This window comes from Mus pahari, chromosome 6 (genome assembly GCF_900095145.1).
Source record: "Mus pahari chromosome 6, PAHARI_EIJ_v1.1, whole genome shotgun sequence".
Taxonomy (NCBI): domain Eukaryota; kingdom Metazoa; phylum Chordata; class Mammalia; order Rodentia; family Muridae; genus Mus; species Mus pahari.
Window position 1 is genome coordinate 70,099,008 of NC_034595.1, and position 17,849 is coordinate 70,116,856.

At 48.6% G+C, this 17,849-nt stretch overlaps 1 protein-coding gene across 1 annotated transcript; it reads left to right on the forward strand.

The window, feature by feature from the left end:
* The first annotated feature begins 592 nt into the window (after nt 1-592).
* On the forward strand, nt 593-7,824 carry LOC110323726 (L-amino-acid oxidase-like). Its single transcript, XM_021201085.1, has 7 exons — nt 593-1,043; nt 2,609-2,823; nt 3,176-3,288; nt 4,251-4,452; nt 6,030-6,098; nt 6,288-6,424; nt 6,691-7,824. The coding sequence occupies exons 1-7, from the start codon at nt 1,028-1,030 to the stop codon at nt 7,493-7,495; spliced, it is 1,557 nt and encodes a 518-aa protein (XP_021056744.1). The 5' UTR covers nt 593-1,027; the 3' UTR covers nt 7,496-7,824.
* The last annotated feature ends 10,025 nt before the right edge of the window (nt 7,825-17,849 follow it).

Sequence of the window (17,849 nt, forward strand, 5' to 3'; positions counted from 1 at the left end):
AAATCCCAGCAACCACGTGGTGGCTCACAATCATCTGTAATGGGATCTGATGCCCTCTTCTGGTGTGTTTGAAGACAGCTACAGTGTACACATATACAATAAATAAATCAATCAAAACAAAAACAAAAGGTATCGATTCTGTATTCCAAGACACACAAGTCTTCCAGGACCAAGCAGGACTCAACCCAGTTCTGTCAATTCTGTTGCTCCTACCCCTCCCCCATGCCACCTGATGCCAGAACTACCTTCCCCCACTCTTTTCCTCACCCCCAGCTCCCACGCTGCTGGTCGGGTGCAGACTTTCTGTTCATTTGGCTTGCCAGCCAGCCTCTCAACAAAAGCTAGTCTTGGCAGAACAGTTACCTGGCTCCATTCCTTAAGGGAAGGAAGTACATTGCCAGAGAAGTACACTGCGTCTAAAGGAACCCCTGGAGGTCCCAGAGGAAGCAGCACAAAATGCTCTGTGCTGGAAATGGGCCAGGCTAGAGACCTCTGCCAACCTGGGAGCCTTCGAGGGAGAGGGACAGAGAGGCATGATTATTGTACAGGAGCTCCTGGCCAGATCCCTATCCCAAACAGACATGGAAATAAAGTAACATGGTGCACCAGCAGGGGAAAGCAGGCGTTCTGTATTGTGGGCTGTCAGGAGCTCTGGCTTGTGCTGGAAGTTCAGAGACCAGATGTCCCACCCAGCCCTCATCCCTTCCCAGAGTGACCACAGCAAGTTCACAATGGCCCACCTGCTGCCATTCCCCTCTTGCTCCTTTGCAACAGGAGGGCCAGAAGAGGGGCTTTTCTAGAAGAGACTGTCAGGGGGAAAGTGGATTGAAGATGAGAGGAAGGTGAAGTCAGCTATTACTACCATCTCACCTGACGGGTCAGGCCTTGGTTCAGGGCCGTCCTGCTTGGCTGAGTCAATAGGGCCAGAGACCGATTGGTGGGATAAGAGCCAAATATTGCCAGAGAGGTGCTGCTTCTTCATAAAGAGAAGAGGAGCGGCTCGGAGTTCCGCAAGAGTTTCAGGACCATGGCCAAGAAGAGTGGTAAGTGAGTTCTCCTCCAGGTCTGGAAGTGACTGAGCAAGGAAGAGTTAGATACTGAAATAGGCATAGGTGTTGGATCGGAAAGGGACATGGGTCAGTGGGTTGGGTGTAGGTCTGAGGATGTCTCAGCTGAAGACCATATAAGAGTAAAGAGAGTTAGAACTGAGACAGGAATTCGGCTTTACCTGGGGATGGCTCAGGATGTTGAAAAGGAGTTCCATGGAGATGGATCTGGAGGAGGGATCAGGGGTTGGATCCATTCAAAGGCAAGAGCAGAGGAGTCAAGAAACAAATGCTGGTTGACAGCTCAGGGGAAACTGTAAGGTCTGGAGAGTGGATAAGAAGGTCGAGGCAGAGTGGGGTAAAGGGACGGGGGAGCTGAGATTTAGGGACTCCCTCCCTTGGGCTTGGTAAGGTCTCTCCTCTTTTCTAATGAGTTGTCCCAGTGGAAAGCTGTCTTAGCACTAGGAAAGGACTAACGTTGCCTCCTCAGTCACTGGTCCCTAAAAGTTCTAGTCCTTCGAGGAGTTTCAGTGGCCTCTATGCTACAAAGACACTAAAAGGGTTCTCACCAGTTGAAAGCTCAGCTTCTGGATGGAGCTCAGGGTGTATAGTCCTCACCTGGCCCACTTAAGGGCAGGGGACACTGAGAGAACCAAATAGCCCTTCCTGTCAGACAAGGCCAGCTGTGAGCAAGAAAATCAAGCCACTCAAGACGTGTTATATGGTTGTCACTGTCGGAGTGATGCGTTCTAATCTTGATATCGTGTGCAATACTTTTAGAAGGGAGCTTTGAGAAAACATAGATGAGGCTGGAAGAAAAAAAAACTTTAAGGACTGCCTGTTTCCCACAGGTCACTCCTCACTTCTGCCAGGAGAAGGGAACCTTTTTACCAGTAGACACACCCTTCCTCTCCCTCGTCATTGCTCTCCAACTGTCTTCCCCACACAGCTTTACTTTCCAGACACACTCACAGAACCCACACAAGCACCCACATTTCTCCCTCAGACTCGAGCAGAGGAACACATCCTGTCCTCCTCACACTAAAACCAGCTCTCAATCCACCTCACCTTCCTATACAGACTCAGTCACACCCAGGCGTCCACACCATTCCACAAATGCATCCCTCACACACAGTCTCAAACTGTGCAGTCATACGAAGTAAATGCAAACTGCGGTCACACTCCCGCACACAAACTGACAGGTCTACACAGCCCCAGTCCTTTACAGCCACAGGTGAGCACACAGGCACACTCTCCATCAGGAATAGCCATATGTACAGTCACCTATCAACCTCCCTCAACCACGAGTTTCCAGGGTACAAGCCATGTTCACAAATCACACATTAATCACATAAATAACACTGCAGTTCACAGTATACCCATACCCTGCACAACACAATCGTCTTCATACACACGTAATACCAAATATTCATATCTACCACCACACACTTGCCAGACAAGGTCCTCATCTGACTGCCCTGCACTGGCTCCCACATCCTGGGTAAACTGAACCCAGAGCCTTGGCTCCTGGAAGGCCACCCTTTTGCTTTCTCTGCCCCCAGGAATCCTTGTTTGGGGGATCCTGCTGTCCATCTCCAGCTGCCTTGCCTTCTATGAGGACCTTGTCAAGTGTTTCCAGGATCCTGATTATGAGGCCTTCCTTCTCATAGCCCAGAATGGGCTCCATACCTCCCCACTGTCTAAGCGTGTGGTGGTAGTGGGAGCTGGCATGGCAGGCCTAGTGGCAGCTAAGACCCTACAGGATGCTGGTCACGAGGTAAGAAGGTCTTGAGAGAAGCCTTGATCATCAGCCTCCCATTTGCCTCCTTGGGTTGAAAACAAGTGACTAGCCTGGCAATGCACAATTGAATGTACCAGCTAGTCTCCACCAACTTCCTGGACCTTAACCATTGCTAACCACCATTCACGTTTTTATGGAGACAAAAGGCTAAGCTACCAGGCGAAAGCCTCAAATCACTCAGGACCCTCTGGAGCAAACAGCCCCAGGGAGGTTACCTTGTATGTTCAGAGCCTCCAGGCCAGAGCCTATGGCTCTTTGGAGGTAGGAAATGGGGTGAGGAGAAAGGACAGCCCTCCCTAAGAATGACAGCAGCTCTTCTGATCTCCAGGTAACCATCCTGGAAGCCAGCAATCACATCGGAGGTCGGGTGGTCACGCTCAGAAACAAGGAGGAAGGCTGGTACTTTGAACTCGGACCCATGCGAATCCCAGAAAGCCACAAGTAAGTCCTGGGGAAGAGAAGGAGCAAAAGGAATATGGAAGTTGGGGGTCGGGGGAGGTATGGAAAATGTGGGAGGGACCCGATGCTATCCTTCAGCACCCAATACTCTTCTGATGGCTCCCTTACCTTCTGACTTCCGTTGAGTTGGTTACCACCCTCAGCTCCACCCTCAACCCTTTTCATCTGTCTCTGAGAAACTCAGGGGCTGCGACTTGGTCGGCAACAGTGGAAAGAAAGGGCAAGTAGATTAGGCAGCCCTGTGTCATGTGACCCAACCCAATTAGTCAAGGCTGATACTTATCCCCCACTTCAATAGCCGAGATCACAGGAGACTGAGGGTCACCCAGGAAACGATAGATCCCAAACTGACAATCATCGCTGCCAGCTCACCAAACTACAATGTAAATATGGGTGGTCTCATAGTTGTCAGCTACATCCAAGTAAGCTGAGAAATGATAACACATTCTATTAACAACATCTGTCATTTGTTCAGCACTAACTTTGTTCTAGACTGGATCTCCACAGATTGGTTGTTGTTGTTGTTGTTGTTGTTGTTGTTGTTGTTTTGCATTTAATATAAATTGAACGAACCCACACTTACCCGCCAAACCATCAAAAACAAAAACACCTACACCATCCCAAAGTGGAAGTCACTAAATACAGCCTCAAAGTTACTTAAAAGTGCACAGTGGGATCTCAGACGCTGTCTGAAACAAGGGGCATTTGTCTGCGCTTTCGAGTCCTACTGGCTGGGATTCCATAAAGCGCCTTAATTCATTGAACATCCTGCCCTCTGAGCCTTGGGAGTAGGGGATCTGAGGCTCACAACATTTTAATGAGATCACAGTTGAACAAGCAATCAGTTTGAGTTCCTCAGCACAAGTTTACACTGGTTTTTACCAGAAGTGACTTCTAATGTGGGACCAGAAGGAACAAGGATGTCACTTCTATCTCTGCTCCAGGCTAATCCGCACCTATGTCCAGAAACTTGGCCTGAAACTGAATAAGTTCAACCAGTATGATGGCAACACCTGGTACCTACTCAATGGGCAACGCTATCGTGCCTCAGAAGTCATGGCTAACCCAGGGATCTTGGGCTACCCCCTGAAGCCCACAGAGAAGAACAAAACTGTCACAGATCTGTTCCACCAAGCTATCACCAAGGTACCTGCTGCCTTTCCCTGCTGGGACCAAGAAGGAAAGGGGTGGTGCCTAAGGTTACACAGCAAATCAGTACGTGGATTCAGATCACCTGACTCACCCAATACTCTTAGGATTGCTCCCTCTACCTTCTAACTCCTGTTAAGTTTGTCACCACAGCTCCACTCTCAGCCCTTCTCTCTGTCTCTGACCAACTCAGGGGCCATGACTTGGTCGGCAACAGTGTAAAGAAAGGAGGAAGTAGATTAGAAGTCCTTGATAGTGAATCCATCATCTTAAATGAAAGTGAAGATCTTTACCTTAAAGGATGATGATGATGGGGGGGGGGGGTTGGGGGTGCTTCTGTGAGTCTGTGTGTCCATGTGTATGTCTGTATATATCTGTGTCTGTGTGTGTGTGCATGTGCATATGTACCCATGCACATGTACCCACGAGTATACGTGTGTGTGTATGTGTGTGTGTGTGTGTGTGTGTGTGTGCACATATCTAGGTGAATACGGATGCACGTACACATTTTTGTAGAAGTCAGTGGTCAATACCAGATGTCTTCCTTGATTGCTTTCTACCTTATTTTATTTTTGGCAGTTTCTCACTGAACTTGGAGCTTGCTAATTCTGATAGACTGCTGGTCAGCAACCCCAGTGATCCTACTGTTTCTATCTTCCCAGTGCTGACATGACAGTCCTGTGATACTACATCCTGCTTTATTTGTTTGTTTGCTTGCTTGCTTGCATTTTGGTTTGTTTGTTTGTTTGTTTGTTTGTTTGTTTGTTGAGACAAGGTTTCTCTGTGTAGCCTGAGCTGTCCTGGATCTCTCTTTGTAGACCAAGTTGGTCTCAAACTCACTGAAATCTGCCTGCCTCTGCCTCCTGAGTACTGGGATTAAAGGTGTGTGGCAACACCACCTGGCTCACACCCTTTTTTAAAGGTGAATTGATGTTTTGCCTGCATGTATGTCTGTGAAAGTGTTTCAGATTCCCTGGAATTGTAAGCTGCCATTGTGGGTGCTGGGAATTGAACCCAGGTCCTCTGGAAGAACAGCCAGTGTTCTTAAAAACAGAGATATCTCTCCTGCTCCAACACATGCTACTTTTCTATAGATGGTGGGTATAGCACTCAGGTCCCCAGTCTTATTCAGCAAGTATATTATCAACTGAATAGTCACCTTAAATTTTTGTCCTGAACTAGTGTTCTATTTCAAGTCAGGTGTGATAGTACCTGATTTTAATACCAGTATTTGGGACAGAGAGGCAGGGGGGCCTAGATTGACGAGTAGTCTCAGCTATACAGTGACTTTGAAGCCAACCTTGGCTATGTGAAACTGTCTCAACAGAAACCTCCCTATATGGCATCTTCAAATGAAGGGGACATACTCGGGGAAGAAGGCACACCCAGGAGCTCTGGGAACTGCCCTTTCCTGGCCTTTCCTAGCCTCTTCGGGGGCCATCCAAAGATCTTGACTCTAATCTAAAGGCATGTGAGGCACCTGTTGCCCTATGACCTTGTCTACAACAGCCTAGATGTCCTGGCTAGATGTTCTGGAAGCCCAGATTAACAATACCTCTCCTCCCCCTCTGCAGATCAAGCCACATAGGAAGACATCCAACTGCAGCCAGCTGCTCTCCCTTTATGACTCTTACTCCACCAAGGTAAGTGACAGAGGCCCCAGGATGCAGGGGAAGCTATAAGTTGCCTTATCACAGGAAACCCCCATTCCTACTGTCAAAGCCGTTGCTTCCCTCAAGCCCATGTCTACTGCTGGTCCCAGGCCCCTGCTAAAGCCTCCCTAGATCAGACCCTCTAACCCATATTTGCATCTATGGTGCCTCCTCCCATAGGCTTACCTGATGAAGGAAGGAACGCTGAGCAAAGGGGCCATCGAGATGATCGGGGATATAATGAATGAGAATGCTGGATACTATAAGTCCCTCCTGGAGTCCCTGAGGATTGCAAGCATCTTCTCCAAAAGTGACCAGTAAGGCTGACCTGGGGCCAGGAAGGATCCAGTCCCCAGGACTGGTTTATTGGGTATTTACTAACGAGGGGGAGGGAAGAGCATTCAAGCAACAATCTCTGTCTAACACGGGGCTACGTATTCATGAAGGTGACATTCATAAAGCATCCCACACAAGAAGGCGGGAGATAGGTTCTTCCCTTTTCAGACCGGAAGTATGCCCAGGACCATGGGACACACAGGTCTGGTAGTGTCTCCCGCTCATCTTTTCCTCTCCACACCTGCAGATTTTCAGAGATTACCGGTGGCTTTGACCAACTCCCCAATGGCCTCAGTGCTAGCCTGAAGCCTGGCACCATCCGTCTGGGATCCAAAGTAGAAAGAGTGGTGAGAGACGGGCCCAAGGTTAAGGTTTTGTACAGTACAGATGGGCCCACCTCTGCACTGCACCAACTCACTGCGGATTACGTCATCATCACTGCCTCAGCCAAGGCCACTCGCCTCATCAACTTCCAGCCACCTCTGTCCCGAGACAAAACACATGCCCTGCGCTCCGTTCATTACACCAGTGCCACCAAGGTGGTTTTAGTGTGCAACAAACGCTTCTGGGAACAGGATGGCATCCGGGGCGGCTACTCCATCACTGACCGACCCTCCCGCTACATTTACTATCCCAGCCACAGCCTGCCAGGCGGCAAGGGAGTCCTGCTGGCCTCTTTCACTGTGGGTGATGATTCCTCCTTCTTTGCTGCCCTGAAGCCCAGCCAGGTGGTAGACGTTGTGCTGGATGACCTTGCGGCAGTGCACCGCATACCCAAGGAGGAGCTAAAGCGCATGTGCCCCAAGTCAGCGATCAAGCACTGGTCTCTAGACCCCTTCACCATTGGCGCCTTTGCAGAGTTCACACCCTACCAATTTGTGGACTACTCGAAGCAGCTCTTCCAGCCAGAGGGCCGCATCTACTTTGCTGGGGAGCATACCTGCCTGCCGCACAGCTGGATAGACACCGCCATCAAGTCTGGCATCCGGGCCTCCTGCAACATTCAGGCTGCAGTGGACAAGGAGGCCACTCGGGGACATATGGCTCTTTAGAGGCCCTTCGCCAACAATCAGGAAGCCCCCACCGCCGCCAAGAACAATCTGTGGGACCATCTAAGAGAATAGGCTAGAAGGTGAAAGGAAGCAGAGACCCAGGAGAGGGGTCACCACTGGTCCCTTGGTCTGCAAGCAGGAGCCCAACTGGAAAGCTACAAGAGACATCACCCCCAATTCGGTCTCACTCCCTGCCTCTATTGGAAACAGCAGAGCCAGGGTGTGTAAAGGCAGGGAGTAGGGGGTAGCTGTCAAGGCTGGAGAATTCTAGAATCAGCCTTTAGCTTGAAGGAAATTGTCTCCTGCTACAAAACAATAACAAGCAAAAAGAAAAAAAGTGTCAATACCTGATTTGTGTTACAACTAGAAATCTCTAAAAATACAGACAAACCCCAAGGTACCATCACATTGAACGGCAGACTGGCACACACACTCACACCCACAATACATACAAACTCCGTTGCTGTGTGCCTAACCAATAGCCTCTCATCTTGGCCCAACGTAGCTAGGAAAGGAGGGCTTCTTACTTGCTCCCCACCCCCACCCCGACTATGCATGAAAGGCATCTCAGCCACCCTGACTAACTCTCTCCCCCATCACCAGCCAGACCTCCTGCCTCTAGCTGTCATAGTCTACACCGGCCCTGAAAGGACACCATGTTCATTTTACAGCTCCTTCTCCACTTGTCCCCTCACTAAAACCCAACTGCCTTTACAGAACAGATCTAAGTTATTCCTCCTCAAATCTGCCCCTAATCCCTCTCCTCTCCAACTCCAAGGTGCTCTCTCCCCTGAGCCTCAACTCCCCACCCCCTCACTCCCATCTAGAGTACTAAATGGACTGAAGCCCTTACTGAGATCACCTTGCCAAACAAACCAGGAGACCCCCTCCTCCACAAAGGGCTGAGATCACATATTTTATACTCTGTGTGTGTGTGTGTGTGTGTGCGTGTGTGTGTGTGTGTGAGTGTATATGTGGGTGTGGGTGTATATGTGTGGGTGTGTGTGCGTGTGCGTGTGTGCGTGTGTGCGTGTGTATGAGTGTGTGCACACTTGTCCTATTTCCTTCAGTCTGCCAATACTTACTAAACATGCCACATGTCTGGCACCACATGGCACCTGGCTGAAAAGTAGAAACACAGAGAGTACGAAACAGTGAAAATCAACCCTCCTCCATCTGCCTCCCCATGTGTTCCAAGGTTCGGGTCCCAAATCTGACTCAATTTTTATTCCAAGTTCAAAGAAACCAAGATTTATTCCTGAGTATGGGGGGAGCAACTAAGTAAAAAGCAAAGATAGTTGAGTCACAAGCCCTTCTCAGCTGACAGACTCTGGAGACCCAGGAGGCAAGCCTGATGAAGTGCTGGTTGGAGCTTTGTGGAAGACTGGCATAAGATAGGGGAGGGAAGAGGAGGAAAAGAAAAATTCCCATTTTCTACTGCAACATGGCCCATTGTTAAATCTAGACAGCTCTTCTCCGATACCCATCTGTCACTGACAGTCAGAACATTTTTAGTTCCAAGTGACAGAACTCAAACCGGGGCTTTCAGCAGGGGGCCTGTGGGGTGGCAAGAAGTCTGAGACAAAGCTGCTTTTGTCAGAGTGACTAGGTTCTAGACTGGGGGGTGGGGGCAGTGTTAAGAGCCCAGAGTCTAGATTTAAGTGGGCCCTGCCTTCTTCTCCGTTACAAATGAACACCTGTGGTATGGCATGCACGAAGACACAAAAGAGTGGGCTCTCCTCCGGTGCCAACAGTCAGAAAATGCTCTACATGGCCCGGATGTATTATTTCCAGTATCTTAAACTTCTGTGTCTGACGACAGGATCTGCTTGGGGGAAACTATCCCGGAAGCATACACCCCTCCCTTGGAGGTCCCCACAGTGAGCGTAGGTTGGCCCCATTTACAGCTGTTAGGGTTGGAATGGAGCTTATTGCTTGATCAGTTCCAACCCCAACATAGCATGTGGGGTTGGGGACTCAGGCATAGGCAGCAGTCTCTATGTACATCTGGTTGAGAAACTTCTAGCACACTGCTTCAGCTGCCTCCTTAACTTTTATCCTTGAGGTTACTGGGGAAGTTCCTGGACAAACTGGAGGTGTAAGGCATACACTTACCACCTGGGGCGGGGGTTGCATCTTGGGTGCCAAGATAGGCTGGTTGAGGCTGATGGGCCCATTCAGCCCGATGTGCTGGATTGCCCTAGGAGCAGGGTTGTTTTTGTTTTTTGTTTTTTAATAGTACATTTGCTGCCTGGGTCTGGACCATTCAGGTATAACCTGACTCCCCAAGTTCTACAAGCTTCCCAGTAATGACTTTCAGTTCCCTGCCAAGCCATAATCTTTATGAATACTGGGTCGCATTGCCTGTGGCCACAGGCAGGTGATGATGGTTTTCTCTCTAGGACTATGAAGCAATCAGTGTGCCCCAAGGACTCAGTTTCACAACCGCACTGAGCACAGTAATAGTCCCCTGGCTTCTGGCAGCTGAGAACAGGGAACATTGTCCCGGCAGGCACAGTGTTGAATAGATCAGAGCTCTTCTCTTCACCGGTGGCCCCACAGCCCCAGCTGTGAGTGAACCATCCCCGGATGCCTCTGGTTAGAGTAGTTTACAGAAATCTACCTGGAAGCTGGATTGGGTTTTGGTAAGTGGGTTGGCTGTGAGCCCCCAGGTCCTGATCTTTCTTAATTCCCATACCCAAAGTCCTGGATTATGGGAGCTTGGGGTCTTTCCCACAGGGATCAAAGAAGACAAAATAGGACAGCCATAATTGTGGGATCGTCAGAGAATGTGTCATTATCTAGCTTCCTCCAACTAGGTATGGTGGATCTGTGGGATTTGTTGCAGAAATATTTAATCTCAATATGGGGCTTGTACCTCACCTTTCAATTCCTTGATAAAAGACACTCGCAACCTTTCATTTATATAAACCTTAATCAGCACTAGAACTGAGCAGATATCTACCCTCCATGATATTATATGTATTTCCATGCCAATAGCCCCACACTATGACTTGCCATGCTCCATCTGGACTGCTCTTAACTCCAATGCCCTCGTAGCCATGATTTTAAGATCCTTACCCCATGGCCTCTTCTCCTCTCTCCATCTTCCTTTCTTTTCTCGTGGACTCCTCCCACTCCAAGCCCAGGAACCCTAAATCCTGCTTGTGTCTGTCCTGCCCAGCTATTGGCTGTCAGCATCTTTATTCAGCATCTTTATTCACCAATCAAGAATAATTTTGGGAGCAAGGTCACATAGTGTCACCTGGGGTCTATGTCTGGTCTCTGGGAGCAACCAGTGTTTAGCATAGCAAAAGATCAAACCTCAACAGGTGACTCGTGGCCTTCACGGTAGAGGAGATGGTGAGGACCACGGGCGTAGGCCTCTCTGCATGGCCTCCAGGATCTGCTCTGGGATTCCCTTTACTCACACAAGGTCACCAGGCTGGAATTTGTGAGCATAAACTTGGGCTAAGGTGCAGCCCCTTGAACTGCCTGCTGGCTAGTCCTCTGGGTCTGTTGCAGGGCCTGTGAGGTCTTGAGGAAGGATGGTTAGTAATTTGTGCCTATGACTAGCTTAAGGAGGAAAGGGGTGGCCTCCCACGTGATTTCAAATAGGATGGGGAGGTCTATTTGTGGTGGTTTGATTAGGTGTCCCCCATAGACTCATGTGTTTGAATCTTGGCCCCTAGAGAATAGCCCGACTAGGAGGTGTGGCCTCGTTATGGTAGTTGTGACCTTGTCGGAGTAAGTGTGCCACTGTGTGTGGCACACTTTAAGGTCTTCTATGCTCATGTCTGGCCACTATGGAACACAGACACCTTATGCTGCCTTCAGATGAAGATGCAGAACTTGCAGCTCCTTTTACAGCACCATGTCTGCATGCAAGCTGCCGTGTTTCCTGCCATGATGATAATGGACTAAACCTCAGAACCAGTAAGCAGCCCCAACTAAATGTTTTCCTCTATAAGAGTTGCCGTGGTCATGTTGTCTCTTCACATCGATAAAACCCCACAGACACTCCTAAAAGGGCGTGTGGTAGGAGGTTGACCCAATTTCCACTGGTCTCAAGGACATATTTAGTTAAAGTCCCTTTTAAGTCCCTAGTCATCCTTTCTATCTGCCCTGAACTTCGTTTCCAATCAATGTTTAGAAATTTTTGCCAGATTTAGGGAAACTTGGACAGTGAAAGCTAGGCGGTTGCTTGAATCCCAGAGAGAGAAGCAACTCAAATCTAGGAATTAACTCTTGGAGGAGTTTCTTGGTGACCACTGAGGCTGTTTCCATCCCGGTGGGATAGGCTTCCACCCATGCAGAGAAGGTATCTATGAAGATGAAGAAATACTCATACCTAAGAACCATGGGTGAAGTCCACTTCCCAGTGTTCTCCGGGAGTGCTTTCTTGGGCATGGACTCCTTTGGGGGCTTCTCTTCCTCTTTGGGGGTTTCCTTGTATACAAAAGATGCATGGGCACCGTGTCTGTGACAAGACTGTCTGTCTAGCTGAGGGATGTACTACATGGGCCTGAGTGACTCAGCAGTTTTCAATGTCCTCAAGTGGGTGGGCTGATGGCGCCTCCTAAGCATTTGTCTTCCAAGAGCAGCAGGGAGTACAGGTCTCCCATCCTGTGAGAACCACCGTACATTTCCATCCTGCTGGCATCTCCCTTTCTGCCCATTTGCTCTCTCCCTGTGTGTGCTTTGGACGCTGGAGTGATTTGGGTTCAGATGGGGTGACCAAGATCTAAGACCTCACTCGTTCTACTGCTGCGTTCTGGGTAGCTAAGTCGGCTACCTCTTTTGGCAGCCATAGGGCCTCTGATAGGACCAGGATTTTTTTCTTTGTTTTTAATTTCCTTTCTGGCTAGGTGCGGAGTGCCCTCTCCCTATAAAGGATGCTGTGGACATGTGCTATGGCAAATGCATAGGACTGTCTGGGTATCTGGTGATGGCTTTGCCCTGAGCCTGGATTAATGCCAAGAGTTCAGACTTTTGTGTTGATGTCCCTAGGCTGAAAGAAATGCTGTCCTGTCCAAGGTGACAGCTGTGGCCTAGTGAAACCTGATTCTATCTTGAATAAAATTGCTCTCATCATTATACAGTACTTTTTTTTTTTTTTTTTTTTTGGCTTTTTGTATCAAGACATCAGTTAGGTAAGGTCTGGCAGATTGGAGCACATCAGTCACTTTCATGAGATAATGGAAGGCCTCTGCTGGATTGTCACCTGGCTGCAGGCTGGCTGGGTTGGTGGCTGAAGTCTTAAAGAGTTGGATATCAGGCTGGTCTCCGAGAAGTGCTTGATAATGCATTATTCAAGCATTGGACATTCACCTCTCTGGTGTCCCCCTCAAGAGGGACTCTGCAGGGTGTGAGGGTAGTTAGCCACTTTGTCAGTTTCTTTTACTAGCATGGCTATAGCAGCAACTGGCAGAAACAGGATCACAGAGCAGAGGGAGTGTGGTCCTGAGAACAATTTCTTCTGCCCTGTGCTCACTCCATTTACAACCACACAGGAGGCAAGAGGATAGGATGGCAGAAGGGTCCTTGTAGGTGCATTGAGAGACCAGACTGTGAAGGGCTAGAGGCCCCAGATAAGAAGCCAGGTCCTGGGCTGGAGACGTGCCTCAGCAGCTAAGAGCACTGGCTGCTCTTCCAGGGGTCCTGAGTTGGATTCCCAGCAACCATATCACAACCATCTGTAATGGGATCCAGTGCCCTCTTCTGGCATGCAGGTGTACATAAAGACAGAACACTCTTAATCCCAGCACTTGGGAGGCAGAGGCAGGTGGATTTCTGAGTTCGAGGCCAGCCTGGTCTACAGAGTGAGTTCCAGGACAGCCAGGGCTATACAGAGAAACCCTCGAAAAACCAAAAAAAAAAAAAAAAAAAAAAAAAGACAGAACACTCATATACATAAGATAGATAGATAGATAGATAGATAGATAGATAGATAGATAGATAGATAGAAGGCCCCTCCACACCTCCACATAGGGACCTGGATGGGGACCACAAGCAAGGGTACAGAAAAAGAAGCAGCAAGTGAGACAAGAAGAGAGGATGGTGACCCATGGAGCTTCCTGGAGTTGAGACAAGGACAACAGGCACATGTCTAGCACCGTTCCAGGAACCAGAGAAGGACCAGTACCTAGCCAGCAAATGAGAAGCAGTCAGAGCCAGCAGCAAGCTCACTGGGAGTGTGAGCAGAAGGAGGACCTTTGCAGTGAAGGGGGAACTAGTTACCCCACCCTGGGAACAACCAGAAGCCCCCCTGGGGCATGTAGATGGGGGAGGTAAATTTTCTCCAGCAGAGCAGAGAGAACAGATGGAGATTTGGGATTTCTCTGTTTAACTTGTTGAGTCAAAAGGATTCAGGTCCCTGAGAAGGGTTGCACAACTCTTAGGCTAGGGGTACGGGTCTCGCACCAGAGAAAGCCACCCATCAATATATGAGTCCTAATCTGCAAAACCCTCTAGAGACTGCTCACTGCCCCCCCCCCATTTTAGATCTGTTTCTCCAACCAAAGAACTGACAGAACATACTGAGGCACATAGACAGTCAACAAGTAAAACAACCAGGAGTGACCATCACACAGACTGAACCCAGGAGATCCAGAATCTGTCTCTCAGGATCCCAGACACTGGAAGTAGGGGGGCATCCAGCCTTCCCTAAGTGTCTTATGCAGAAGGCTCCATAAACAGACTCACCTCTGGAGGGGAAAGATCCAGGCGACTTTCCGTAATTCCATTTAGGGTAGAGGTGTTGGGTCAGAAGCATCTGGGTTGACAGAAGAAAAGGTGGGCGACATTCCTGACACCCTGGAGCTTCTCAGGGTGTGCACCCCAAGGAACTGTCTGTCCCAGCCCTTGGCCTAGGGAACCCGAAGCCTACAGTGTTCTGGCATCTCAGTCTCTGGGAATCTTATTGACACCTCCAGAATGTCTCAAGGTAATTCCAGCAGAGAACACAGGACACTGTTGTTGTTGTTGTTGTTGTTGTTGTTGTTGTTGTTGTTGTTGTTTTATTGTGTTGTGCTGTGTTTTTGTTGTGTTGTCCTTCAAGAGTTTCTCTGTGCAGTCCTAGATGTCTTGGAACTCACTCTGTAGCCCAGGCTGGCCTCGGCTTTACAGAGATCCGCCTGCCTCTGCCTGCTGAGGGCTGGATTAAAGACGTGTGCCAACACTGTCTGGCAACACACACATTCTTTGGGGTTTTTTTGTTTGTTTGTTTGTTTTTCGAAACAAGGCTTCTCTGTGTAGCCCTGGCTGTCCTGTAACTCACTCTGCAGACCAGGTTGGCCTCAAACTCAGAAATCCGCCTGTCTCTGCCTCCTAAGTTTGGTTTTTCTTTGTTTTTTGTTTGTTTTTCGGAGAGACACTCTTAAAGTCGAAATGGAAGTCTGTATTGCTGGCTGGCAGCGAAAAGAGGAACTTGCAAATCATGCAGCCCTAAGTCTCATCATCCTTTATCTTTTATGTACAAAAACCACCTCCTGGCTGATGCACTTTGGTTAGCAAGAACAGTTATTGAGAACCAAGAACTTCAAAAGCCAAAAAGCAAGTTTAAGACATCTGGGGAGTGAGTGGGCCACCCGCGGCCACACTCAAACCGGGTCCATCCTGAAAGGCGAACTGGGGCTGTAAGGGGAAAAGACGGCGAGAAAGAACGGGGCTAAGACAAGGAATCCTGATCAAAGCCCACAGTTTAATAAAGTTCTGAGTTTTTAAAGCAGGGGAAGACCATCCCCCACCATCCATTCTTGGAGCGTCGTTCAGGTGCGAGCCGGTAGGCGGATCTTCAAGAAGGCGTCTCTGGAGAATCTCAGGAGCTTAAACAATTCTAAGGATTGTGGGTTGCTAAAAGTAACGCGTATACTGCATCTCCCCTGGATTCCAGCATAGAGTTGAGGAAATCAGCTGAGCCACTCCAGGGCTTGACAGAGCCAGCTCTCTTGCATTTCCAAGACTAGCCAGTTCACCATAGGCAGGGCCACAGTCCATGGATAACCAGAAGCCAAGTAAATGACATTCTATGATCCGACCCCTTGAGGGAGGAGTCTCTTTCCAAATGATCTCTTAAGCTATTGAGATTTAGCAAGCCCTCAACTATGGGGTCTTGTCAAAAACATCCTCTCCTTGAAATGCTCAGGCCCTTCCTGGAAGGAACTCTGATCCAGTAGAGTCCAGCCAAAGATGGGAGCAGAAGACAGGACCAGAGGTGAAGAACAACCTTAGGGAGAAATATGTACCACCCTAAACTCCTAAGAATTCAGTGTCTAGAAGAAACAGGCCAGCAAGCAGACTGGGCACAAAAAAAGTGTCTTCACCCACTGGACATAGAAATGAGGAGCCCCAAGAAGCACAGAATTGTCTGTGCACAGAGGGAATAAAAGGAAGGGAGAATGGACAGCACAAGACTGAACCAATCGGGAACTTGGAGTAAATGACTTGGGTATCTGTATGAAAACTCGGGAATAGCAGAGACTCTCACAGGGACACAGACCTTCCATGTGAAAGTCTTAACTGCAAATAATGGAAATAAAATCTGAGTTAGTCGAGCCGGGCATGGTGGTGCACGTCTTTAATCCCAGCACTCGGGAGGCAGAGGGAGAAACTTGGATAAGGTCATCAAGAAGCTTGCAAAATCGTGCCGGGCCTGGTAGCACAGGCCTTTAATCCCAGCACTCGGGAGGCAGAGGCAGGCGGATTTCTGAGTTCAAGGCTAGCCTGGTCTACAAAGTGAGTTCCAGGACAGCCAGGGCTATACAGAGAACCCCTGTCTCGAAAAACAAAAAAAAAAAAAAAAAAAAAAAAAAAAAAAAAAAAAAAAAAAAAGAAGAAGAAGCTTGCAAAATCAACAGAAAGGCCCAAATATGAGTCGAAGTAGGCCGAAACCAAAGTAGACATGTAGCAAACTAGAAGAGCAGCCTGAAAGATGGTACCATGGCCATTGAGCACTGGGTATGGCCACTTGCTATACGGGCCAGAAGATGCTTCCCCTGCTAGCACAGCTGGCTGTCAACTGTCTGCTCTTTTTTTTAGGTCATTTCCCAGATGGAAACATATAGACAGCTGAGCCTGGGTTGATGCCTGTGGTGCTGTGATGGAAATGGCCTCCACAGATGCATCTATTTGAATGTCTAGTCTGCAGTTGGTGGGCTGTCTATGGAAGGACTAGAAAGTGTGATCTTGTTGGAGGAGATGTGGCCTTGTGGGAAGAGGTGTATCACTGAGAGTGGCCTTTGAGATTTTAAAAGCCACCCTGCCCCTTCTCTTTCTCTCCTACTTGCAGATCAGGATGTAAAGCTCTCAGCTGATGCTCCAGCAGCATGCTTGTCTGCAGCCACACTCTCCACCAGGACAGTTATGGATTTCTCCTCTGAAACTATAAGCAAGCCCCTAATTACATACTTCAGTCATTGCCTCTCCCCACAGTGATGGAACGGTAATTAAGACAGTCCCCATGGAAGCAGCCAAGGACAGCTCTTAACTTTGGAGTCTGGGGAATCGTTAGTTTTCTATCACCTTAACAAAATACATGACCAAAACAATGGAAGAGGGATTTACTTTGGCTCACAGTTTCAAAGGTTTTATTCCATGTTCATTTGGTTCTGTTGTTTCTGGGCCTTGATAAGAAAGAACACTATGGCATGGTGAGGATCATGTGGTGTAACAAGACACTCACCTCATGGCACAGAGAGTATGAGAAGGGCCCGCAGATAAGGTAGAACATTCAAAAGCATGCTCCCATGACACACTTCCTCTGCCTGGGTCCCACCGCCCAATCAGCCATTCTATTCTAAAATCAACAGTGCATTAACCATTTGTGTAGCTGGCATCCTCACAGTTTAAACATCCCTCCCACCATCTTGAGACAAGCCTTCAACATTTAAACCTTCTTAGGGGCCTCTTCAAGCACAAAGTATAACAAGGAGTAGGGGAGGAGCTTCCATAAATCCAAAGTGCAGACAACAGGCATTGATACTGAGACGAGATGGATATCAAGGTAAGGTCTGAAAGGATGAACACGGGCTACTTTTGACCCGTTAGCCATTTAAACCCTCTAAGTGTATGTATCATCTGAACAATACAGAAAACGTATTGTGTCATGTTCAAGAGAGTCTGAGACCCTGTAAAAACACATCCAGAGACTATGTCATGGAGCATTGGTAGGTCCTTGACCTGTAGCACCCTAGAAGATGGGTCGTTCTCCTTCTAAGTGACTTGTCAGTGAAGGGAAGATTTGAAGTCAGGGCTGTCTAGCTTGGAAATCTAACTCATCCCATAGCATGGTGTTGCTTCTAGTTAGAGACAAAAAAAATAAAAAGAAAAGAAAGAAGGAAGGGGCAAGGGAGGG